General features: G+C 44.7%; 1 protein-coding gene across 7 annotated transcripts; it reads left to right on the top strand.

Annotated features, from left to right (window-relative positions):
* The first annotated feature begins 1,712 nt into the window (after positions 1-1,712).
* LOC106576024 (regulator of nonsense transcripts 2) lies at positions 1,713-25,028 on the top strand. Of its 7 annotated transcripts, none has more exons than XM_014152831.3 (24): positions 1,713-1,794; positions 2,594-2,978; positions 3,099-3,878; positions 4,058-4,218; positions 4,417-4,605; positions 4,700-4,855; positions 5,041-5,124; positions 5,337-5,440; positions 5,597-5,682; positions 5,962-6,070; positions 6,224-6,337; positions 7,504-7,620; positions 8,152-8,337; positions 9,997-10,200; positions 10,964-11,239; positions 11,423-11,606; positions 14,491-14,651; positions 15,077-15,181; positions 15,246-15,344; positions 15,442-15,615; positions 18,507-18,648; positions 22,332-22,452; positions 23,282-23,329; positions 23,514-25,028. In XM_014152831.3, the coding sequence occupies exons 1-23, from the start codon at positions 1,770-1,772 to the stop codon at positions 23,286-23,288; spliced, it is 3,969 nt and encodes a 1,322-aa protein (XP_014008306.1). In that variant the 5' UTR covers positions 1,713-1,769; the 3' UTR covers positions 23,289-23,329; positions 23,514-25,028. The 7 variants fall into 7 exon arrangements, with proteins under 7 accessions (XP_014008306.1, XP_014008305.1, XP_014008300.1 ...); XM_014152830.3 differs by having other exon boundaries at positions 23,511-25,028; XM_014152825.3 differs by lacking the exons at positions 23,282-23,329; positions 23,514-25,028 and adding an exon at positions 22,650-23,032 and having other exon boundaries at positions 2,610-2,978.
* The last annotated feature ends 2,059 nt before the right edge of the window (positions 25,029-27,087 follow it).

Below are 27,087 nucleotides of genomic sequence, written 5' to 3'. Positions count from 1 at the left end.
TCTCTTTTCCAAGCTTAAATGGATAAACATTCAACACCATGGGTAAGAAAAGGTTGAATACATTGGCCCAGCCGTCAATCCAGCATGACTTCTGCCCTGTTCAAAACATCCGGAAACTCGGAACTGGGAAATCTCAGACTTCAGTGAGTTCAAGACAACTGGGAACTCGGAAAAAACAAGCTCCGACTGGGAAAATATGTTTTGAACGGTGATCCAACTCTGAATTCCAAGTCGGGAACTCAGGCCTATTTCTAGAGCTCCGACCTGAAGATTGCTGATGTCATGATTTAACCTTGTTTTTCTGAGTTTCCAGTTGTCTTGAAAGCACCATAAATCCAGAGGATGACTTTCCTGTTCAACTGAGCACAGCACAACAAGTTGAGTCCAAAAATATATTGTATGCTGCTGCATAAATGATGTAAAATGCCAGGGAGATATGTATACGGTAGCTAAGAAAGTAATACTCAGTGTAAGTTGTGTAGCAAGCTGTTAGTAGCCCATGTGCCTCACCGTAATTATTTGGTCCCTTTCCTCCTCATAACTTGGCCTACTGTTCTGATTTGGTGGTGAACATGTAGCCTAAAGCCTGTTTAAGAGAAATGCAATAATTGAATATTGTAAGAGCTTTCATTGTCTGCTTACATGCCCTCTTTATTTAGCTTACGGTTCTGACTTGGTATACAGGGAGAATACTGTAAGAACGGCCCATGTTTTGAATTCTGTCGCTGTATATTTCAAAAGTTCTGAACAAATAGTTATATTGACTACGTCCGTCCTAGCTCGCTCATTAATGTTTTAATCGAAATTACTGATGGCCTCTTATCCGCTCGTAGTCCCCTAATGCCATCATTTGTACATCTCAATTGTCAGTAGAATCCACATTTGTTTTAGCAAGTCATCCATATCAGCTATGTTTTTGTTAAAGGCAGTAAATTATGCTTTGCCCCACCAAGATTTACATGCTAAAATCGCCAGTGGACCTGTAAAGCAGATCCCCTGAATGTTCTCTCCATAGAATTTGTTCTCTTATCAGTAATAGATGAGGGGAAACTGACAAGAGAGAGGAAACCTTTATAGACTATTGAAACCATAACACATTTATATAAATGTATATAATGGATAATAGGATGATTCATGAATATTTATAATATTTCTTACCATTAGTTTTGTTTTCTATAATGCATGTAGAGATCTGACAGTAAAGTGAAAAATAAAACATGATAACCAAATATTTATCAGTGAAGACTGAACCAAAATAAATCTCTACCCACAGCAGGTAGCTTAGCGTTAAGAGTGTTAGGTCAATAACCAAAACATCGCTGGTTTGAATCTCCGAGCCGATTAGGTGAAAAATCTGAAGATGTGCCTTTGAGCAAGGATAATTGACAAAGGATAAAAGCATATTGCTCATGTAAGTCTGCTAAATGACTGAAATGTTATGTGTGTATATATACATAATTGACTGGAACTCTCGGCTGCAACTGTTGCTCCAGCAGACACAACAGAGACAACACTCCCTAATGTCATCTGCGACATTGCCTGTCTGAATTAATGAATACATAACTCAGTTATATCATTTGTGTAGGTAAACTATTATCTATTGATAAAATATTCCTTAAAAAATATTTTAAATATATTCGATCTGCATATCGATTCAATAAACAAAGAAGATTAGGCCTACATTTCCTTTCAGGCAGAATGTTTGGTGCTCAATCAAAGGGGTCCTTTCCCGCACAAGGAAATCATTTTTACTTATTAACACAAGTCTGATGTTTATGTTGACAGAAATCGAAGGTAATAATGTGTTTTAGACTATATTCTATAATGAACGACATGTAATGATTACTAATATATATATTGCCGCTTATTTTTGGTTTATGCAGACGATTGACATCGACGATCTTAGTGCTCGCGGGCTACCAAGCCATTTGTTTACCTCTATTCAAGCCGAAGCGGCCTAACAACAGTTAGCTAGCTAACGCGTTAGCAACGTAACGTTGGCTTAGTGTGTGCTGTTTTGTCGACACTTGTGGTAAAAAAAATTTTGTTTACACGTTATTGCATTGTTCTAAAATGATTGTACGTAATCGTCGTAATTTAGCAATTGTACAGCTAACGGTTCTTACCTAACCGTTGTGTGTTCAGCAAGTTGCCATGCTATGTTAGGCTAGCTATACGTGCGTCGTAGGTAAGACAATGTCAACATAGCTAACGTTTCCTTAACAACACTATCAAATAAATGCGATTTAAGAGGGGGGGGGGGCATTTTATAACGTTACCTATATAGCTAGATATGGTAGTTCGCGGATATTAGAAAAATAACTAGTTAGCTGAGTTATTGGAATGTTCAATCACTGACATTTAATCTTATGACGCTTTCACCAACGGCAGGCTAAAACTTTTAGCGGCTCGACCAGTCACAGCACAGCTAGTATTGTTATATCGACATTTTGTGATGCGTGTGTAGCTAGCAATGTGAATTAGCCAATGTTATGATCAGCGAATATTAACGTTAAGTCAAAGTGTATGTTATTAACTAGGCTTGCCTAGCTCTGATATGTGTAACACTGCTAATGAGAATGACTCAATTTAGTTTTTTGTTTTTCTAGAATGCCTGCTGAGGGCAAGAGATCATTAAACATGGATGAGAAAGAGGTGAGCTCCTTTAGTAACAAGGAGAAAGACAGGGATGGTGATAGACGGCCCGCCTCCTCCCGGGATAAAGTGAAGGATGAGGCAAAGATGAGTGGCAAGAAAGATATTGGTAAGGCTGCAGAGGAAAAGCGGAGGCGGCTTGAGGAAGACAAAAGAAAGAAGGAAGAAAAAGAGCGGAAACGGAAAGAGGAGGAGAAACAGAAGGCAGAGGAGGAGCAGAGGAAGAAGGAGGAAGAAGAGAAGAAGCAGCAGGAGGAGCAGGAGAGGAAAGTTCAGGAGGAGGAGGCCAAGAGACAGCGTGAAGAGGAGGCAGCTCAACTCAAGTAAGAGCTCAGGGGAGGAACCACTATAATAATGTATCATGTTCTACTGTAGGTGCTCTCAACATCATGAACTTTGTGTATGGTCAGTATTTTGATTCTCCATCTTTCTTCCCACTCCAGGGAGAAGGAGGAGGGCCACCAGCTCCACCAGGAGGCCTGGGAGCGCCATCAGTGCCGGAAGGAGCTTCGCGTCCGCAACCAGAACGCCCATGAGGGCCGTCCCGAGGAGACCTTCTTTAGCCGCCTTGACTCCAGCTTGAAGAAGAACACAGCCTTTGTCAAGAAGCTGCGCACGCTCACCGAGCAGCAGCGCGATGCCCTCTCCAACGACTTTGGCTCACTAAACCTCAGCAAGTACATCGGCGAGGCGGTGGGCTCTGTGGTGGAGGCCAAGCTGAAGATCTCTGACGTGGGCTGCGCCGTGCACCTGTGCTCCCTCTTCCACCAGCGCTACGCCGAATTTGCCCCACTGCTCCTCCAGGCCTGGAAAAGGCACTTTGAGGCACGCAAGGAAGAGAAGGCACCCAACGTGAGCAAGCTGCGCACCGACCTGCGCTTCATCGCAGAGCTCACCATCGTAGGCCTGTTCACGGACAAGGAGGGCCTGTCACTCATCTACGAGCAGCTGAAGAGCATCATCGGGACAGACCGCGAGACACACACGCATGTGTCAGTGGTCATCAGCTTCTGTAAGCACTGCGGGGACGACATCGCGGGCCTGGTGCCTCGCAAGGTGAAGGCTGCACGGGAGAAGTTTGGCCTGGCCTTCCCTCCCAGCGAGATCATCAACACAGAGAAGCAGCAGCCCTTTCAGAACCTTCTGAGGGAGTACTTCACCTCGCTCACCAAGCACCTGAAGAAGGACCACCGCGAGCTGCAGAACATTGAGAGGCAGAACAGGTGATGGGGCCTAGGTTACTTGGAGAAACTTTTCTCCATGACCTATCTCACTTCTTCTCTTGTATTATTGATTTCAGTGTATACTCCTGCCACAGTACATGACAATTTGCCTATTTGAGTAACATGCTAAATGTGTTTGCGTGTACATACTGACAGCTCCATGTTTTTTCTCCCTCCAGGCGTATCCTCCACTCCAAAGGGGAGCTGAGTGAGGACAGACACAAGCAGCATGAGGAGTTTGCCACGTCCTACCAGAAGCTGCTGGCTAACACCCAGTCTCTGGCCGACTTTCTGGATGAGAACATGCCAGAGCTTCCACTGGACAAGACTGTGCAGGAAGGTAAAGAGTAACAACCCTTGTATACTGTTTATTACTTTGTTATAGGAACAATGTAAAGACTGAGCTTTTTGTTGTACTTTTGGGTGATTTGTGTTATAAAGCCACATTGTTATCATATTTTATTGCTGTTGGTTATATGTAGCCTACAGTCTTTGGTGTCTGTGTAACTAGCCGTCTCCTTTCCTCTCTGTGTAATAGAGCACGGCCCTGGCATTGACATCTTCACCCCTGGGAAGCCCGGAGAGTATGACCTGGAGGGGGGCATCTGGGAGGACGAGGATGCCAGGAACTTCTACGAGAACATGGTGGACCTGAAGGCCTTCGTCCCCGCCATCCTGTTCAAAGATAACGAGAAGGGCAAGGACAAAGAGGAGGCTGCTGCTAAAGGTACAGCCACCTACACATATGCACGCATGCAGACTCACACAGACACTCAGGCTGTCTGACTGAGCCTGCTCTTGTTGCTGTGTCCTTTCCTCAGAGGCTAAAGATGCTGCGGCCACCACAGAGGAGTTGGAGTTGGAGCTCGAGGCTCTAGACATCGCTGATGACCCTCTGGAGCTGGATGGACCTGACGAGGCAGAGAACGAGGCAGAGCTCGCCAAAAAGCTGTTGGACGAGCAAGGTAAAGATGAAGGTATTCTCTATCCACCCACCAGCCACCAAGCAGCACACACCACCCAGCGCTTTGCACACCCAGCTTTCCATTTTGACAAAGACAACAAGAGGGTGGCAATAATCTAATATCTACAACCTCTGGATAAAGGAACCATGTTGGTTATTGACATGGACAGTGTCTTGGTGTTTGTGTGTCTTTTCCAGGGATCAAGTTAGGGTATGAGAGAGGTCAGGGAAACAGAGCTAGGGCCCACTCATGGGTGCTCAGGGCCAATCAACTAAACAGAGGTGTGTTGCTGAGCATGTGGAAACCAGACAGTCATTCACAAGGTTTCTAATATACCACATGTATCAACCCCGTTCCTAGGCTTATACCTATGCTATGGCTTTGCTCTTTCTGTTTCTGTCGGTGAGTGACTCTTAAGTTCGCTAAGGAGCTATTTGGAGCATGACTTTGTTGTATACATGTTTGACTGTGTCCTCCCTGTTTCTGTATGAAGAACAAGAGGATGAGGAGGCAAGCACCGGGTCCCATCTGAAGCTCATCGTGGACGCCTTCATCCAGCAGCTTCCCAACTGTGTCAACAGAGACCTCATAGACAAGGCAAGGAGAGAACACACACCTTCAGCGTACCAGAAGGATGTATTCCCAGCTTGACAATTTGAGTTTAGCCACAAAGGCAACGATTCACAGTGAATATGGTACTAAGTACACAGTTGTGCAGTGAATTAGTCTGACTGTAGGTGTGTTTGTTCACAGGCTGCCATGGATTTCTGCATGAACATGAACACCAAGTCAAACAGGAGGAAGCTGGTCCGGGCTCTCTTCACCGTTCCCAGACAAAGGTACCACACACACTATAAAGCAGATAGTTCATTTGGAAGGATTGGATCAGGAAGCTGGTCCGGACTCTCTTCACCGTTCCCTGACAAAGCATGCACGCATGCACATGCAGATAGTGAATTTGGAAGGATTTGATCATGTATTGATTTGTGTGGGAATATGTTTTTTCTTTTCTCCCCACTAGGTGGTGCTGTTGCTCCTCATTTAATTTGAAATGGCATAAAGGAAGTCAATGGTACTTATGCTATTGTAAAGCTCATGGTTGTGTTGTGTTCTTCCAGGTTGGATCTGCTGCCCTTTTACTCCCGTCTGGTGGCCACCCTTCACCCCTGCATGTCAGATGTGGCCGAGGACCTGTGCTCCATACTCAAAGGAGACTTCAGGTTCCACGTAAGTCCCAAGACTTTACTACAGCTATTAGCACCTTCCTCGTTGTGTCTTTCATACAGAACCACTGCCTCATTAAAATAGGACTTATACTGAAGGAAACAAACAGTTTTGAAAGAGTTTTTAATACACAATGCTTGTTGTGTTTCCTTGTAGATCCGGAAGAAGGACCAGATCAACATCGAAACAAAAAATAAAACTGTAAGGTTTATCGGGGAGCTGGCCAAGTTCAAGTTGTTCTCAAAAACGGACACTCTGCATTGTCTGAAGGTAGGGGCTGCATCTCTCTCACCAGGAAGCTGTGCTATCGTTAGCTAGGTTTCCATCCAATTGGCGACAGATATTCATGCGACTCTTCTAAAATCTGCATGAAAACAATATTCACATTTTCCTGTACCAAATAAAAAGCAGAAGTTCAATGTTTCCATTTCATTTTTACCTCTACCAATAGTTTTGTCACTAACTGTTGCTATAAATAGGTAACGTGCCCAATCTGGTTTTGGCACATGCTCTCTAGATAACAGTTTGCTGATAAAGTGGACAAGGGTAGGTTATAAGTTATATGGTCCCGCGAGCATGGTGTTTGCAACGCCAGGGTTGTGGGTTCGATTCCCACGGGGGACCCGTATGGGAAGAAAAAAAATGTATGAAATGTATGCATTCACTACTGTAAGTCGCTCTGGATAAGAGCGTCTGCTAAATGACTAAAATGTAAATATGCTGAGATATGGATAAGAGCAATATTATTAAGCAATAAAGCACGAGGGGGTGTGGTATATGGCCATTATACCACCTTAGGCACGACGCATCGTTGCTATTGTAAACTGGTTACCTACTTAATTAGAGCAGTAAAAATTCATGTTTTGTCATACCTGTGGTATATGGTCTGAAATACCACCGCTGTCAGCCAATCAGCATTCAGGGCTCGAACCACACAGTTTATAATTTGTATTTGATAATTGGCAGCCATGCATCAATCATCATGTCACCAGCATTCAAATAACACCTTCGAAGCTCATCACCACCCATCACTTAACCACCATGAAGTTCATCAGAACTTATTTAATCTGCCTATAAACTCTTAGTACATTTCCATGTTGTAGGGGTGGTACAACTTAGCATATCTCGTGACTCCAAATTCACATCAACATGATGGTTTATTATATCAATATTTGCGCATAAAGGAGTTTTCACTGCAAATCTCACATAATTAGTTTTACCGACACAAAATGATCCCACCATGTCGAACTAACAAATTGTTTGTCGACATTTCTGAAATTGTATTGACACTTCCTGTTTCCATCACACCTGTCGTGATAAAAAAAAAAACAATACATGACTTAACTCGCATAAAAACTGTGGATGGAAACGTGATTACTGTTACAATTATTGTGTTACACTGTCATCATGTTACTGTGTGTGTGTGTGTTCTACAGATGCTGCTGTCAGATTTCTCCCATCACCACATAGAGATGGCCTGCACCCTGCTGGAGACCAGTGGACGCTTCCTCTTCAGATCCCCCGACTCCCACCTCCGGACCAGCGTCCTTCTGGTACACACACGCATGCACACACACACACGGCAATGAACGCACGTACGTGTACAACACAGGAGGTTGGTGGAACCTGAATTGGGGAGAACGGGCTCGTGGTAATGACTGGAGCGGAATTTATTTCAAATCCAGGTGTTTGATTCCGTTTCGGCCATTATTATGATCCGTTCTCCCCTCGGCAGCCTCCACGAATGTACAAGCAAACAGACACACACACCCCTCTCAAACACTGTACTGGAATTCCCCTAAGGTTGTGGAGTGCATCCAGAGTCCTGGAGAGAGACCTGTTTTGGCCTTCCTAACTGGTACCAAAATACAGGGTTAAATCTGGTTTATAAAGCTCTATTAATCCAGCTTTATTATCCCTAAATTGCTTTTGGACGAGGTTATTCATGTCGCATGCACAGCTGCCATATTTTCTAGGTTACGTTTGGCAAGATAATAAGACAACACGCCTTTTTTGAGGGCTTTTAGCTGCGTTCTGGGCTATATTGAATGGCTCACTTGTTTTTGTATGTTTGCGTGTCTTAGGAGCAAATGATGCGTAAGAAGCAGGCGCAGCACCTGGATGCTCGCTACGTGACCATGGTGGAGAACGCCTACTACTACTGCAACCCCCCGCCCATGGAGAAGACTGTCAGGAAGAAGAGGCCCCCGCTGCAGGAGTACATCCGCAAACTGCTCTACAAGGACCTCTCCAAGGTCACCACGGAGAAGGTATGAAGATTTTACATTTGAGTCATTTAGCAGACGCTCTTATCCAGTGCAACTTAAGAGTTAGTGCATTCATCTTAAGATACAGTGAGCTCCAAAAGCTATGAGGTTAAAGTGCAGACTGTCGACTATAATTTGAGGGTATTTTGCTCCATATCGGGTGAACCGTTTAGAAATGACGGCAGTTTGTACATAGTCCCTTCGTTTTATGGGACCAAAGGTATTGGGTCAAATTCACTATGTGTATTAAAATAGTCAAAAGTATTTGATCCCATATTCCTAGCACACAATGGCTGTACAAACTTGTTGGATGCTTCTGCTGTGTTTCAGATTATTTTGTGCCAAATAGAAATTAATGGTGTGTCATTTTGGAGTCATTTTTATTGTAAATAAGAATAGAATGTGTTTCTAAACACTTCTACATTTAATGTGGATGCTACCATGGTTACGGATAATCCTGAATGAATCGTAGTGAGTGTGATGAGTACAGATGAGTACAGATGCACGAATATTATACCCCCCAAGACATGCTAACACCTCACGATTACAATAACAGCGGAGGTTATCATTTTTGGGGGACTATGATATATAGGCCTCTGTAACTTTCTGTGGCCTCAGCGGTCTAAAGTGCCTGAGGCGTCTCTACAGACCAGGTTCGATCCCAGGCTGGGTCATCACCGGCCATGACCGGGAGTCCCATAGGGCGGCGCACAATTGGCCCAGCGTCATCCGGGTTAGGGGAGGGTTTGGCCGGGGTGGCTTTACTTGGCTTATCGCGCTCTAGTGACTCCTTGTGGCGGGCCGGGCGCCTGCAGGCTGACTTTGGTGCAGCTGGTTTCCGGGTTAAGCGGGTGGGTGTTAATGAGCGTGGTTTGGCGGGTCGTGTTTCGGAGGACACATGACTCGACCATCGTCTCTCCCGAGCCCGTTGGGGAGTTGCAGCGATAAGACAAGATCGTAATTGGATATCACGAAAAAGAGGGTAAAAAATATTAAACTTTCTGTGTAACGCTTTTGATACTTTGTAGAGTCCATGCCGCGACAAATTGAGGCTTTTTTGAGGCCAAAAGGGGGTGCAACTCAATATTAGGAAGGTGCTGCTTTCAGACTCGTATTATACTGCTCTATTTGTATACTTGCCCCCCATCCTCCCCTTCCCCAATATACATGTAAATATTGGACTATAAATTGTGCCTTCCTGTATTATCCTTATGCTAAAATGTATTATTCTATTCTACAGACATTTACTTTATGTTCGTGTTCTTTTATTATTTCTTATTCTTGTTGCATTTTCGAGAAGTAACCTGCAAGTTAGCATTTGGTTGGACGATGAATACCATACGTATGCCGTACATATACGACTAATAAAACTTGAAACTAGTAAGGGAGGAAAAAAGTCAAGTGCGAGTGTTAGTTCATGGTGCCTCATTTATACAGTCACTGGCTTATGCATATTCATCATAACACTATAGAGAGATATGAGGGGGAAAAAGAGGTGTGATTTCCCCCCCCCCCCCCCCGATTAGTCTTGATTTTCTTTAACATACAAAACCACAACAGAAGTATCACAAACACCTGCCAATTATCATCTTACCTCTCCCTTCTCGTTCTCTGCTTCCTTGTCTCCCTCGTTTCCGTCCTCTTCTCTCCTCCCTCCCCTAGGTGTTGAGGCAGATGCGTAAACTCCCCTGGCAGGACCCAGAGTCTAAAGGCTACCTGATCTGCTGCATGGTCAACATCTGGAACGTCAAGTACAACAGCATCCACTGTGTGGCCAACCTGCTGGCCGGCCTTGTGGCCTACCAGGAGGACGTGGGCATCCACGTGGTGGACGGGGTTCTGGAGGACATCCGCCTGGGAATGGAGGTGAGCACCATGGGAGGGGGTGGGAAGGGGAAGGCAAGCCCAGGGTGGTGAGCTGTTGAGGTGAGGACCGGGGAAGGGGATCTTGTTGGAGTCAGGCCCAGATTCAAGAGTTCATTCTTGGATGTCAGGGCCATGTGAAGAGCCCTAGCAGGAGAGATTGATGGTATGTTTCTTATGACTTGAATGATTGATTGTTGAGGCTACGTGTTGTATACCGTGTGAACAGGCTGCATGTTAGGTTCATGTGGGTAAAGTCTTCCCTGGGGCTTCATATTTATGGTGTTTCTGAGCACAGAGGCACTCAACTTCAACACCTCTCTGTCTATCCATCTCACCTGCTTTCTCTCCTCTCTGTCTATCCATCTCACCTGCTTTCTCTCCTCTCTGTCTATCCATCTCACCTGCTTTCTCTCCTCTCTGTCTATCCATCTCACCTGCTTTCTCTCCTCTCTGTCTATCCATCTCACCTGCTTTCTCTCCTCTCTGTCTATCCATCTCACCTGCTTTCTCTCCTCTCTGTCTATCCATCTCACCTGCTTTCTCTCCTCTCTGTCTATCCATCTCACCTGCTTTCTCTCCTCTCTGTCTATCCATCTCACCTGCTTTCTCTCCTCTCTGTCTATCCATCTCACCTGCTTTCTCTCCTCTCTGTCTATCCATCTCACCTGCTTTCTCTCCTCTCTGTCTATCCATCTCACGCCCTTTTCTCCTCTGCCCCCCCTCCCCCCTCCATTGTCGCTCCTTCTCCCCCTCTCCTTTGCAGGTGAACCAGCCCAAGTTCAACCAGCGTCGAATCAGCAGTGCCAAGTTCCTGGGGGAGCTCTACAACTACCGCATGGTGGAGTCAGCGGTCATCTTCCGCACCCTCTTCTCCTTCATCTCGTTCGGGGTGAACCCGGACGGCGGCCCCAGCCCCCTGGACCCCCCCGAGCACCTGTTCCGCATTCGCATGGTCTGCACCCTGCTGGACACCTGCGGACAGTACTTTGACCGCGGCTCCAGCAAGAGGAAGCTGGACTGCTTCCTCATCTACTTCCAGGTCAGTCGGTATGACCGTTTGACCTCTCCTTATTTCAATCCTCTCAGCCTCTGTCTCTCGCTCTCTTACTCTCTTTCTTTCCTTTAAGAAGCATTTTGATACTGTTGTGACATAATGTCAATTACATTCATTTATTACAAGACTGTCCCTAAATTCTGATGTGGTGTTGTCTGTCCTCTCCAGAGGTATATCTGGTGGAAGAAGAGTGTGGAGGTGTGGAGTGCAGAGCACCAGTTCCCCATCGACATTGACTACATGATCAGTGACACCCTGGAGCTGCTCCGACCAAAGATGAGGCTCTGCATCTCTCTGGAAGACTCCGCACGACAGGTCACCGAGCTGGAGAGGGAGTTCCTCGTTAAACTGGGTAAGAGACCGAGTGAGATTGACACACAGGAACGCATGCATAAGGGCACACACACATGTACGCGCACACCACAACAAGGTTGTTAAAGATCCTTGTCATACGTCAGTCCCCCAGATGTGTGTGTGTGTGTGCCTGCAGGCCTCAGAAATGTATTTGTGTTTCTGTAGCAGCTAGCTCCTTGGGTTGGCCCAGTCCTGCTCTCTGTCCTCCCTGCTGAGCAACATTCCCCTGTGTGTAGGAGGGTGCTTCAGCTCTGGGCACTCTGTCTGTCTGTCAGACAGGTCTAATTCCCTAATAACACACATACCTGGCCCTCTCACACACAAACACACAGCAGTCAGACCTGCCTGTGCTGTAGACTGCCACTTAAAAACACTCACTCTTAAGTCTGGACGAATACATATTTTCTCAAGTAAGAGGAATATTAATCAATACCTGAGTAAAACCCCAATGACAAGATATGCGAATATATCGTCAAATATATCGTTGCCCTATTGCACCTGCTGTTCTAATGTGGCACAATACTGAAAGTGTTTCTTTAACTGAAATGCTCATTTGTAGTGCTCTCTGAACAGTTGATCAGTATCTGATGGAGAGCAAAGAGATGCACAGAGATAAAAACACAATCAAGAGACAGACAGGATGTAGATAATGAAATACCCTGAGAGACTTAGAGGAGGAAGAGGGAAGCATTCATTTTGCAGGTGTAATGGACATTCAACAAGCACAGCACTTATACAAATGACTGATGATTGGCTGAGAGAAACTGATTATAAAATGATTGTGGGGGCTGTTCTTGTTAGACTTCAGTGCAGCTTTTGACATTATTGATCATAGTCTGCTGCTGGAAAAACGTATGTGTTATGGCTTTGCTATAATGTGGATAAAGAGTTACTACTTCTAACAAAACACAGAGGGTGTTCTTTAATGGAAGCCTCTCAAATATAATAGAATCAGGAATTCCCCAGGGTAGCTGTTTAGGCCCCTTGATTTTTAAAATATAAATAAAATACACGTCAGCTACTACAGCGACTGAAATGACTGCAACACTCAACAAAGAGCTGCAGTTAGAGTGGGTGGCAAGGAATAAGTTAGCCCTAAATATGTCTAAAACTAAAAGCATTGTATTTGGAACAAAACACTCACTAAACCTTAAACCTCAACAAAATCTTGTAATAAATAATGTGGAAATTGTGCAAGTTGAGATGACTAAACTGCTTGGAGTAACCCTAGATTGTAAACTGTCATGGTCAAAACATATATTGATGCAGTAGTAGCTAAGATGGGGAGAAGTCTGTCTATAATAAAGCAGTGCTCTGTCTTCTTAACAACACTATCAACAAGGTAGGTCCTACAGGCCCTAGTTTTGTTGCACCTTCACTACTGTTCAGTCGTGTGGTCAGGTGCCACAAAAAAGGACTTAGGAAAATTGCAATTGGCTCAGAACAGGGCAGCACGGCTGGCCCTTGGATGTACACAGAGAGATAACATTAACAATATGCATGTCAATCTCTCCTGGCTCAAAGTGGAGGAGAGATTGACTTCATCACTACTTGTATTTGTGAGAGGTATTGACATGTTGAATGCACCGTGCTGTCTGTTTAAACTACTAGCACACAGCTCAGACACCCATGCATACCCCACAAGACATGTCACAAGAGGTCTCTTCACAGTCTCCAAGTCCAGAACAGACTATGGGAGGCACACAGTACTACATAGAGTCATGACTACATGGAACTCTATTCCACATCAAGTAACTGACGCAAGCAGTACAATTTGATTTTAAAAACAGATTAAAAAACACCTTATGGAACAGCGGGGACTGTGAAGCAACACAAACATTGGCACAGATACATGCGTACACACACAGGATAACATACGTACTATACATACACATGGATTTAGTACTGGAGATATGTGGTAGGGGTGGAGTAGGGGCATGAGGGCACACAGTGTGATGTGAAATCTGTGAATGTATTGTAATGTTTTTAAAATTGGATAAACTGCCTTAATTTTGCTGGACCCCAGGAAGAGTAGCTGCTGCCTTGGCAGCAGCTAGTGGGGATCCATAATAAATACAAATACAAATATATCCTGACTCACAGAACGAGTAGTCAGCTGTATTAACACACACAGAGCATTGTTCAAGGTTTCAAGGTGTTGACATGGAATGTGAGAGAACGCTTTCAAAAACCCTGTGCGTGTGTGTGTGTGTGTGTGTGTGTGTGTGTGTGTACTGTGTGTCTGTGTACTGTGTGTGTTCTGAGTGATTGATGAGGGTGACATAAGCCACAGGCTGTACAGTGGCCTCATTGTTGTACCTTTCATCCTTTAACCAAGATAAGGCAATGTTGGCATTCCTCTGCCTCTGTTGAAGCCCGCTTAACTAAGTTCTACTGCTTAGCAGCATCTCTTAACTACACACCTATCTGCTCCTCTACTGCTCTCAGCTCGTCAGGCTTCTGAAGTTATATTCATGGCCTCCAAGCACTATGTTGAAGCACCTGTTTTAGTTTCACCATGAATGTCACAGTGACTTGTATTTCCTGCAGTTCCTGTTTCTGTTTCTAAATGGGCTTGTTGTTTGCGTTAATCTGTCCTCACTCCTGGACATACTTCAAGTAGTTTAGGATATTATCTGTGGTAAATGTCTATGCTTTCTGTATAATCTGATTTATTATGGAACGAGCCAGGGTAAAGCCTGTTCAGAACATGGAGCGGTGGCTCACGAGAGGAGCTTGATACCAAGGACTGTAATCAACGACTATTATTCAAATGATTTAGCGTTTTCTCTTGATCTCTTGCTTCAAGACTTAGTCTTGCAACCTGACGTTGCGCCGTTCTAATAAAGATGTGTGTGCGCGCATACGTTTGTGCCCTGCAGGACTGGCCATGGATGGGCAGAAGGACGGCCGGCCCTCCAGTGCCATGGGGAGTGAAGGCGAGGCTCTAGACGAGGATGACGATGATGACGACGAAGAGGGAGGGGCGGACACAGAGGAGCAGTCTGGCAATGAGAGCGAGATGAACGAGCCAGAGGAAGAAGTGATTATGTCAATCTTTTATTCATGGGCATCAGACCATTCATTGCACGTCTAAGATACAAGTCTCTCATAATAGGTGCATACTAGATCACTCACTCATTCCCTCATCCATTTATTCATTCATTTGGCCCTCATCCCTAGTTTCGTAGGGGCAAACTTGAGGACGGACGCCCAGTCCTAAGCAGGATACTGTATAAGGAAGTGGGTCATCTTGTGCGGCTAGATTGATGTGTTGACTCCACGGTCAGAAAAGCGTGACGGGTCAACGTTCTGTAACTCTTTGTTCTTCCTTCATAAATCAACTCTATCATGCCAGGCCTACCCCTCCCTAGCTCTCCTGGTTTAGTGTTCTTTCTACCTTCCACAAGCTAGCACACAATCACACCCCCCCCCCCCCCCCTTCTAAGAACCCATTGTGTGTTCCAGGAAGGGTCTGAGAATGAGGAAGAGGAGCGGGAGGAAGAAGAGGAGGAGAACACTGACTATCTGACCGACTCCAACAAAGAGAACGAGACAGACGAGGAGAACAATGTAAGAAGATGTTATGGGGGAGGGGGAGAGAGGTTATTGTGTTACTGACAGCCTTGTCCTGTAGGAGGTAACCATCCGTGGTGGCGGTCTGAAGCATGTGGCATGTGCGGAGGATGAGGACTTCATCCAGGCTCTGGACAAGATGATGCTGGAGAACCTGCAGGTACAGTATCTCTCCTATTCTCTCAGTTCACTATGTCTGTACTACTTTTGTTAAATAAATGGGTATTAACAGGGGTGGTGTCTGCGTGTGTGTGTAGCAGCGGAGCGGGGAGGCGGTGAAGGTGCACCAGCTGGACGTGGCCATCCCCCTGCAGCTGAAGAGCCAGCTGAAGAAAGGCCCTGGAGGACCCGTCTGCTCTGGAGAGGGGGACGCAGACATCTCAGACACCATGCAGTTTGTCATGCTCACACGCAAGGGCAACAAGCAGCAGGTACACACACACACACACACACACACACACACACACACACACACACACACACACACACACACACACACACACTGAGTATGGACACGCATACACAGAGTATGAACACACACACAGTAAAGATCACATACGCAGTATGAACACACACACACACACACACACACACAGTAAAGATCACATACACAGAGTATGAACAGGCACACACACACACACACAGTAAAGATCACATACACAGAGTATGAACACGCACACATACACACACAGTAAAGATCACATACACAGAGTATGAACGCACACACACACAGTAAAGATCACATACACAGAGTATGAACGCACACACACACACACAGTAAAGATCACATACACAGAGTATGAACACGCACACACACACAGTAAAGATCACATACACAGAGTATGAACACGCACACACACACAGTAAAGATCACATACACAGAGTATGGACACACACACACACACAGTAAAGATCACATACACAGAGTATGAACGCACACACACACACAGTAAAGATCACATACACAGAGTATGAACACACACACAGTAAAGATCACATACGCAGTATGAACACACACACACACACCACACACACCAGTAAAGATCACATACACAGAGTATGAACAGGCACACACACACACACACAGTAAAGATCACATACACAGAGTATGAACACGCACACATCACACACACAGTAAAGATCACATACACAGAGTATGAACCGCACACACACACACACAGTAAAGATCACATACACAGAGTATGAACGCACACACACACCACACAGTAAAGATCACATACACAGAGTATGAACACGCACACACACACAGTAAAGATCACATACACAGAGTATGAACACGCACACACACACAGTAAAGATCACATACACAGAGTATGGACACACACACACACACAGTAAAGATCACATACACAGAGTATGAACGCACACACACACACAGTAAAGATCACATACACAGAGTATGAACACACACACACACCACAGTAAAGATCACATACACAGAGTATGAACACGCACACACACACCAGTAAAGATCACATACACAGAGTATGAACACGCACACACACACACACAGTAAAGATCACATACACAGAGTATGAACACGCACACACACACAGTAAAGATCACATACACAGAGTATGAACGCGCACACACACACAGTAAAGATCACATACACAGAGTATGGACACACGGATCACACACACAGTAAAGATCACATACACAGAGTATGAACACGCACACACACACAGTAAAGATCACATACACAGAGTATGAACGCACACACACACACACACAGTAAAGATCACATACACAGAGTATGAACACGCACACACACACAGTAAAGATCACATACACAGAGTATGAACGCACACACACACACACACAGTAAAGATCACATACACAGAGTATGAACACGCACACACACACACACAGTAAAGATCACATACACAGAGTATGAACACGCACACACACACAGTAAAGATCACATACACAGAGTATGGAGACACACACACACACACACACACACACAGTAAAGATCACATACACAGAGTATGAACGCACACACACACACACACACCGTAAAGATCACATACACAGAGTATGAACACGCACACACACACAGTAAAGATCACATACACAGAGTATGAACACGCACACACACACAGTAAAGATCACATACACAGAGTATGAACACGCACACACACACAGTAAAGATCACATACACAGAGTATGGACACACACACACACACAGTAAAGATCACATACACAGAGTATGAACACGCACACACACACAGTAAAGATCACATACACAGAGTATGGACACACACACACACACACACGTAAAGATCACATACACAGAGTATGAACACGCACACACAAACTTGTTTAGGTCTTCTTCGCTGTGAGCTCAGTTAGATCCCTCCACAGAATCAGCACTGTCAGACAGACCCAGCGATAATATTGACTCTTAAGTGTGTGTGTGTGTGTGTGTGTGTGTGTGTGTGTGTGTGTGTGTGTGTGTGTGTGTGTGTGTGTGTGTGTGTGTGTGTGTGTGTGTGTGTGTGTGTGTGTGTGTGTGTGTGTGTGTGTGTGTGTGTGTGTGTGTGTGTGTGTTTAGGCCCAGTCCGCGGGTGGAATGTAAGGTTTTGGGGTAGAGACGACAAGCTCTTGTACTGTAAAAGGGTCAGGGTGTGTCCACAGTCTCTGCCCAGAAAATCAAGACATTAAAGTAGAGCTCACTAAACTCAGTCCACTACACTTCCAGCAACTACATTTACCGGATTACAAACCCTATGTAAACATTACGTTTTGACCAAATAACAGTACCGGCTATAGACGGTCTTTGTTGATGTAAAATTAAGCTATATAAATGACTTAATGCATTATAAATGACATGTCTCTCCATACGCCCTCATGGTAAACACAACATCCTCTCCTGTAGTGTGTTTCCTGAGGTGAGAATAATGGGGTTCAGTGTGTGTTAGTCAGCGTCACAGTTTCTCTATGTGACGTACCTGGACCCCTCCCTGTCAGACACGTTCACTGCATTCCTCTGTGAGCTCCACACCATGGGAGTGGCCCTCCCTTTCTCTGCTGCCTGGGCCTTCGTCCGGGAAACACTTTGAAGTTTTAGCACAGCCAGAGGAAAAGTAGGGATCACAGGGAATGTTGTCAAAGGTTGAATAGTAAACCAGGAGAGCATGTTTCTGCTGCAGTGTGAATACTGAGCACTGGTCTCGTTGTCTGCCTACAGCATGAGATGTCCTTCTTGCTCCTTCTCAATCCTAAATGTGCCTGTTTCAGATCTCCTAACTACAGTTGAAGTTCTTGAATGTGTGTCTGTTTTGTCTCTTGTTTCTAGTTTAAGATCCTGAACGTGCCTTTATCCTCCCACCTGGCTGCCAACCACTTCAACCAGCAGCAGGCAGAGCAGGAGGAGAGGATGAGGATGAAGAAGCTCACTCTGGACATCAACGAGAGACAGGAGCAAGAGGACTACCAAGGTATTATATAGGGTGTCCTCTCACTGAGCGGGTGAAAACACTCTTTGGTGATGAAATGTAACTTCCTTATGTCATAAAATACATTTCACCAAGACAAATATAATTATTCATGTTCTGAATCATTCAGCATGGTGTTTCTCTAAAATATCACTAGCGTTATATCCAAAATGTTGGATTTCGTAACCTAATACAGCCGATAATAAACAAACAGTCGCCACTAGCCGGCCTCCGCCCAGCACCCTGCCCTGAACCTTAGTCACTGTTACTAGTCGGCTACCACCCAGCACTCTACCCTGAACCTTAGTCACTGTTACTAGTCGGCTACCACCCAGCACTCTACCCTGAACCTTAGTCACTGTTACTAGTCGGCTACCACCCAGTACTCTACCCTGAACCTTAGTCACTGTTACTAGTCGGCTACCACCCCAGCACTCTGCCCTGAACCTTAGTCACTGTTACTAGTCGGCTACCACCCAGCACTCTGCCCCTGAACCTTAGAGACTGTTACTAGTCGGCTACCACCCAGCACTCTACCCTGAACCTTAGTCACTGTTACTAGTCGGCTACCACCCAGCACTCTACCCTTAACCTTAGAGACTGTTACTAGTCGGCTACCACCCAGCACTCTACCCTGAACCTTAGTCACTGTTACTAGTCGGCTACCACCCAGCACTCTACCCTGAACCTTAGTCACTGTTACTAGTCGGCTACCACCCAGCACTCTGCCCTGAACCTTAGTCACTGTTACTAGTCGGCTACCACCCAGATCACTCTAGCCCTGAACCTTAGTCGACTGTTAACTAGTCGGCTACCACCCAGCACTCTACCCTTAACCTTAGAGACTGTTACTAGTCGGCTACCACCCAGCACTCTGCCCTGAACCTTAGTCACTGTTACTAGTCGGCTACCACCCAGCACTCTACCCTTAACCTTAGAGACTGTTACTAGTCGGCTACCACCCAGCACTCTACCCTGAACCTTAGTCACTGTTACTAGTCGGCTACCACCCAGCACCTTGCCCTGAACCTTAGTCACTGTTACTAGTCGGCTACCACCCAGTACTCTACCCTGAACCTTAGTCACTGTTACTAGTCGGCTACCACCCAGCACTCTGCCCTGAACCTTAGTCACTGTTACTAGTCGGCTACCACCCAGCACTCTACCCTTAACCTTAGAGACTGTTACTAGTCGGCTACCACCCAGCACTCTGCCCTGAACCTTAGTCACTGTTACTAGTCGGCTACCACCCAGTACTCTACCCTGAACCTTAGTCACTGTTACTAGTTGGCTACCACCCAGCACTCTACCCTGAACCTTAGAGACTGTTACTAGTCGGCTACCACCCAGCACTCTGCCCTGAACCTTAGTCACTGTTACTAGTCGGCTACCACCCAGTACTCTACCCTGAACCTTAGTCACTGTTACTAGTCGGCTACCACCCAGTACTCTACCCTGAACCTTAGAGACTGTTACTAGTCGGCTACCACCCAGTACTCTACCCTGAACCTTAGTCACTGTTACTAGTCGGCTACCACCCAGCACTCTACCCTTAACCTTAGAGACTGTTACTAGTCGGCTACCACCCAGCACTCTACCCTGAACCTTAGAGACTGTTACTAGTCGGCTACCACCCAGTACTCTACCCTGAACCTTAGTCACTGTTACTAGTCGGCTACCACCCAGCACTCTACCCTTAACCTTAGAGACTGTTACTAGTCGGCTACCACCCAGTACTCTACCCTGAACCTTAGTCACTGTTAATAGTCGGCTACCACCCAGCACTCTACCCTGAACCTTAGTCACTGTTAATAGTCGGCTACCACCCAGTACTCTACCCTGAACCTTAGTCACTGTTACTAGTCGGCTACCACCCAGTACTCTACCCTGAACCGTAGTCACTGTTACTAGTCGGCTACCACCCAGCACTCTGCCCTGAACCTTAGTCACTGTTACTAGTCGGCTACCACCCAGCACTCTGCCCTGAACCTTAGTCACTGTTACTAGTCGGCTACCACCCAGCACTCTACCCTTAACCTTAGAGACTGTTACTAGTCGGCTACCACCCAGCACTCTGCCCTGAACCTTAGTCACTGTTACTAGTCGGCTACCACCCAGCACTCTGCCCTGAACCTTAGTCACTGTTACTAGTCGGCTACCACCCAGTACTCTACCCTGAACCTTAGTCACTGTTACTAGTTGGCTACCACCCAGCACTCTACCCTGAACCTTAGTCACTGTTACTAGTCGGCTACCACCCAGTACTCTACCCTGAACCTTAGTCACTGTTACTAGTCGGCTACCACCCAGCACTCTACCCTTAACCTTAGAGACTGTTACTAGTCGGCTACCACCCAATACTCTACCCTGAACCTTAGTCACTGTTAATAGTCGGCTACCACCCAGCACTCTACCCTGAACCTTAGTCACTGTTAATAGTCGGCTACCACCCAGCACTCTACCCTGAACCTTAGAGACTGTTTCCCTATGTACGTAGTCATTGAACACTGCTCACTTTAATAATGTTTACATACTATTTTACCAACTTTATATGTATATACTGTATTCTAGTCATGGCTCATCCTATATAATTGTGGCTGTACACACCTTTTCTATTCATATACTGTCTATACACATACATACATACATACATACATACATACATACATACATACTCACCACTCACCACCAAGTTTGGACACCTACTCATTCAAGGGTTTTTCTTTATTTTTAAAATGTTCTACATTGTATAATAATAGTGAAGACTTCAGAACTATGAAATAACACATGTGGAATCATGTAGTAACCAAAAAAGTGTTAAACATATATTTAATATTTTAGATTCTTCAAAGTAGCCACCCTTTGCCTTGATGACAACTTTACACATTCTTGGCATTCTCTCAATCATTCTCTCAAACATGTTTCTGCAGGTTGCAAAAAAGCTAAATTAGCATGACACGAGCTGAATTAAATGGAAAAGGCTTTGTAAATAAAAAGCTTGGTATACGCTCAGTGCTCCTTTGACATCTCACAGAGATACGCTTGTTTTTGTGTGAAATCTTCTAAATGAAAAAGCGTATAATATGAAATGCGTATACTATAATATGAAAATACTATATGCCGTGTCTCAAAACTGATATCCATCTCACCTCTATTGTTTTATGTCCTGCCGATTCCAAAAAAAAAAGAACAAAAAAAAGAGTCGATGGGAAAGTGAGCCTGTCAGTTAGCAGGAACCTTAAATGTTTCGTAGAAATCTTCTTAGCATAATTGTTAATTGTTTCACAGAATCCTCCTAGCTGACGCCATGCAATTGTCCTGACTTTTGCCCACTTTTCTTCTCGCACCTCCATTGATTTTAGTTCTGGCCATCCTACAAGAGTAAAAACTCAAGTAACTTTTGTAACGGGTTATGATAGAGACGTCAGGTTTGGACAATTTGGTTTTCATAGAGGAGTATCTACACAACATTATTTTACACATTGGTCAAAATATGTGTTTTTGATTGAACAATATTGATAAGAAGAGGGACAGATGGTGAATGAGGCATGCGTTAGGGAAAGAAATGGAGAGTGTGTTTGAGAGATGACGAGAGAAAGTAGCAGGAGTACTACCAAAATTCAACATGCCTACACTTTGTTGGTTTGTGTAGCATTGTGTTAACCTTCTTGGTTATTATTATGTAGAAATGATGGCGTCTCTGGCCCAGCGGCCCGCTCCTGCCAACACCAACCGGGAGCGGCGCCCGCGCTACCAACACCCCAAAGGGGCACCCAACGCCGACCTCATCTTCAAGACCGGAGGAAGGTGAGACTCGCTCCTCAACTTACCTACCGACTACACACACACACACACACACACACACCACCAAGGCCAGGAATTAACAGCAGACCACCAGCCAAATGCTGGTAGAAATAGGGATGGCATCAGAATGGGATCCTGTCGAAGGACGTGGTGCTTGTCAACTTACTGACTCTCCCTCCTTGTTCTCTGCACCTGAACAGAAAGCAGGAAACAAAGCAGGAGAGAAATGAAAGGCACGAAAAGCGTGACAGACAAGAGAGGCAAGAGAAACACAAGAGAAACGACAGATATGAGGGCCAGGAGGCTAGGGCCAGCCAGCTCAGCCGGACACGCTACTGACAGACTGCACTCAGGCCTGCTTATGTTAAGACGGGAAAGGGTTAATGTCTCCCAACTGTCAAACCATATTTTGTTGGCATATGAGTATTCTGATCAGAGACAGACTTGTCCCCCTTTATTTTTGCACCGTGAAAGAAACTATATCTGCTCTGCTTTGCAGGCACTAAAGTGAATTTTCATATTTTTACTTAAATGCTGTAAAGATTGCTTTCTATTTTTGGAAATAAAGATTGCATGAACTTTCTATTTTCATCAGAACAAAAATAGTTTGTGATTCTTTGTCCTCCTCCTCATATTTGTCTCGGAAAAGTGACTAAAGAATTCAGAAAGGAGATCTTCAGATCTGCGGCAACACCACGCATCATATACATACCTAACATACATTTGACAGATGCTTACATGATACTGATGGCAAAGTACACCATGATGTTTTTGATGAATAACAAAACTTTGTTTTGGATTGTCACTCACAATTACATTTTCTTACGAACAGACGCTAGACCATTGCAACCTATGGATGGAAGGAGCTGCAGTAATGATGGTACTGAAGGAGTGAACGGGGATGGATATTGGGGCAGGAGGTTGAGGGAGGGATGGGTGGAGAAAAGGGGGTGGATCTTGGATGGATGTTTTGGGGATTTGAGGATTTGAGGAGGGGATAAATATTACAGTGAGTGTTCTGGAAGACAGCTACTGCAGTAAAGCCCTGCTCTGTCCCCTAGGAGACGCTGATTGGAGTCTAGCTGAGGGAGCGAGCGAATGAGAGAGCGAGAGAGGGCGAGCGGACCATCGGTCTCGCCTGAGCAGGGAGTGAGTCCGCCAGCCGCCCACTGACGCAAGCGCAGACCCCCACACCTAACCCTGCCGCCGGAAGAAGAGAAAGAGAAAGGGCATCAACGAGGGGTGGGGAAGAGGGGGGCACCCCCTTCATCCAGCTAAGGCGTTCCAGAGAACTCCCCTTCCTTTCTGTGCGTCGCCCGGGACGACACCAGCACAGCAGCACAAACACCCACCCCGTCTCAACAAGAGAATGAACCAAAAGATGAATGAAAGAACGACTGACCAGCTGACGGACGGCCATATGTACGGACAGACATGGACGCAGACAAACAGACGCACGGACAGCTAGGCAGCAGGACAAGGGACCACAGTCGTCTTCTCTTTGCTCCCGTGCAGGATGAGGATATGGTGTACAAGGGCTCACAAGAGGAGGAGAACGGACAGAATGTGTGTGAAAGCAAAGGGGACGGGTGAGGGTGTGACATCTTTGGAGATGGACTGTGCTTCTCTTACTAGGAACAGATCTGTCATTCAGTCTTTTTATCTCTTTATCTAGCTAAATCACACACTGTTCAAAGGCAGCTTTGAGAGGGGTATGGAGGAGGAGGAGGAGAGGAGAGGGAGCACAGACGGGGTCACCACTACTAAATGACTTGATAAACAAGGGAACATGGAGGACAGGATTATGTACAGAAAGGCGCGGTTGATTGTGTGTGAGGATGGGTTACAGATGTAGGATCTTAATTTGAGCCAGTTTGCTACAGCGGGACAATAATCCTGCAGCAACAGGAAATGTGAATTATTATGTGGATTATGATTAGTTGATATTTTTGTAGGGGTTGATACATTTTTGTAAGGGAAAATCAAGTCTGAAATTTCTAAGTGGAAATTACAAACTTCAGAAGCCTTTTTAAACCTCATACACTAAAAGTTTTAAAATGTCCAGTTCTCCTGCAACAGGGTGATCAAATGAAGATCCTGCATCTGTACTATAGAGATGGTTTGCTCCTCCTAACCCTGTTGGAAATGGAACACCTTGTCACGGTGACGACCCTGACCCGGAGGCGGGTACGAGACCAGTGTTGACTGACCAGCGTTTCATCATCAGAAATAAAAATAAAATATAAGTGATGAATATAATACATATTCTTTATTTTTTCAGAATTTTGGCTTTCTAGATGTTTCCTTTATTTTCATGAAAAATCTATACTTTTTTGGGGTGATATACAGTTTGTTCATTTGGAATTTGTGTGCCGTATTGTAGTTTTTGACAAATGGATAAGATACTTATCTGTGCTCTTGCCTCCTGAGTCCTACTCAGTGATGATAACTTCTGTTTGATTATTTCTGTCTGTTGAGTCTATAGATAGATCATCTGTACTCTACTGCATAGGCCTTTCTGCACCAGCTCTGTAAGCCAATTTCTGCCTGTTTCAGTAAAAGTGTCAGTTTGTGACTCACTCCTCTGGCTCGACTTCTTTACTGTGTCCATGATCTTTGTCCCACCCAGGGTTGAGTAGGTTACTGTCTAAATGTTATCTGTTAGTTACTAGTTACCTGTCCAAAATTGTAAGCAGTAATGTAACTTTTTGATTACCAAAACTCGGTAATATAATCTGATTACATTCAGTTACTTTTAGATTACTTTCCCCTTAGAGGCATTAGAAGAAGACATAAATGTATGTTACCAACATAACCACATCTATTGCAGGATAAATAAATGTTAAAGTTTACATAGCTGGCCATATATGGATGTTCATTTGACTTTATGGGTTGGTTATGTAGGCTTCTTCTAACACATCGCTTTCTATTACATATAATAATACGGTTAAATGAATATCATCATTATAGTCACTCCAGTAAATGTTATACCCCTTGATCTTCAAGAATAGGACTTGGAAATATGGAAGTATAGATTAGCCAAATTGTTTTACCTGAGCATAACCCCAAAACAAAGGACTTATTAGCCGGCCCTACTCTGTTTATGATTTTTGTTGTCATGGAGGACTGATTGGGCTCATTGATTCAAGTTGAAAAATAGATGCTGCACTCTTGGAATGGCATGCTTTGAGCACTACTGAAAAGTACTATTTACATGTGAAAAAAGAATGCCATATGCTGCATTTGCTATAGGCCTGTTGTTTACCTTTTTGTTGGTGACACTTTGATGTCTTGATAATATGCAGCTGTTTAAAGGGCAAATCCACAGATGAAACAATAACAAAATAACCACCTCTGTTTTTGTAAAAAGCTGAGGGATGGGTCTGGAGAGATGTAATCACTCTCAGATTAATAGACAGACCTTTGGATGCAAGGACTGACCATCCATGATATCAAAAGTATAGTTTTAACCATGTTATGAGGCAATACAGTGTTTGTTTACATATACAATGTTTACAGACATTGGAGAAAACAAGCTTATATTTTGGGTTGAACTAAGCTCATGAGGCATTTATAAGTTATATTCTTCAAGAATCAATGGATATATATAATTTATAAGTCAAAATATGGATGTAGCAACTACAGATTGCCCCTTTAAGTATATCAAAAGTGTGCGAGTTTGAACATGTGTCCTGTAGGCCTATGGATTAAAAAAATGTACCAGCATGAATTAGATTGAGCAATAAAAGCCCCACTTTATTCCATGGGCTGGGGTAAGCACTGTGCAGCTGTTGCAAGAGCGCATTTTTCACTGGCTGTCCACTGGTTTCAAAAACAATGATTGATAGGCAGCTTAAACTTCTTGAATTCAACCATTATTGGGTACAAATACACATTTAGATTTGTGAACAGACATCCACAACAACCACAATCCATAAGGCACAATTAGCTAAAGGAGAGAGCAGCAGTGTGATTCACATCAATGCGCTATGTAGATATCAATAATAAGTGATATCCGTATCGCCGTAGACTACACCACTGCTGTCACCCTAACCTCCAAGCGGTTATTCAAGTTGGATAATCTTTGGATGCCGACAGCAGTCTCACCATTGGAAGACATATCTTGGACTGTAGCCTACAAAAGCCGATTCCTGTTCTTTTCCCGCGATCCATCAAAATCATATGCTGTGTCATCATAGTGGTCTCTGACTTGTGTTCAGACTCGCTCAGGTGGAACAAACTTAAATTTGCGCCATTTTTCAATGCTGATTTGAATGTCATTGAGAAAACAGAGGTGTCAAATATTTGTTTTGGCAAACCTCCTTTCTGAATTTAAAAGTAATCCTCAAAGTAAACGTCTAGTTTTTCAAAAGTATCTGTAATCTGATTACAATATTTTTACTGGTAATGTACAACTACAGTTACCGTTTTGTAATCTGTTACTCCCCAACCCTGGTCCCACCAATATGGCTGGGAGCCTTAGCTCCTCCATTGATGTACCTATGTGTGTATGAGAGGGAGTGCAAGACTGTATTAGTGCATCTGTGTGTAAGAGAACGAGGTAGTATGGCAGAGGGAGTGTGTGTGTTTGTTAGAGGGCACTCTTAAAGGATTTTTCTGATGCCTCTAATTACAGAC

Source organism: Salmo salar, chromosome 17 (genome assembly GCF_965601325.2).
Source record: "Salmo salar chromosome 17, fSalSal1, whole genome shotgun sequence".
Classification (NCBI taxonomy): domain Eukaryota; kingdom Metazoa; phylum Chordata; class Actinopteri; order Salmoniformes; family Salmonidae; genus Salmo; species Salmo salar.
The sequence above is the reverse complement of the archived record's forward strand: the minus strand, read 5'-3'. Positions and strand labels throughout refer to the sequence as shown.

Coding starts and splice junctions, on each gene's coding strand:
- LOC106576024 (XM_014152823.3), top strand. CDS start 1,770: ATGTTTATGTTGACAGAAATCGAAG. Junction 5,683..5,961: donor TTCACCGTTCCCAGACAAAG/GTACCACACACA, acceptor GTGTTCTTCCAG/GTTGGATCTGCTGCCCTTTT. Junction 6,071..6,223: donor AAGGAGACTTCAGGTTCCAC/GTAAGTCCCAAG, acceptor GTTTCCTTGTAG/ATCCGGAAGAAGGACCAGAT.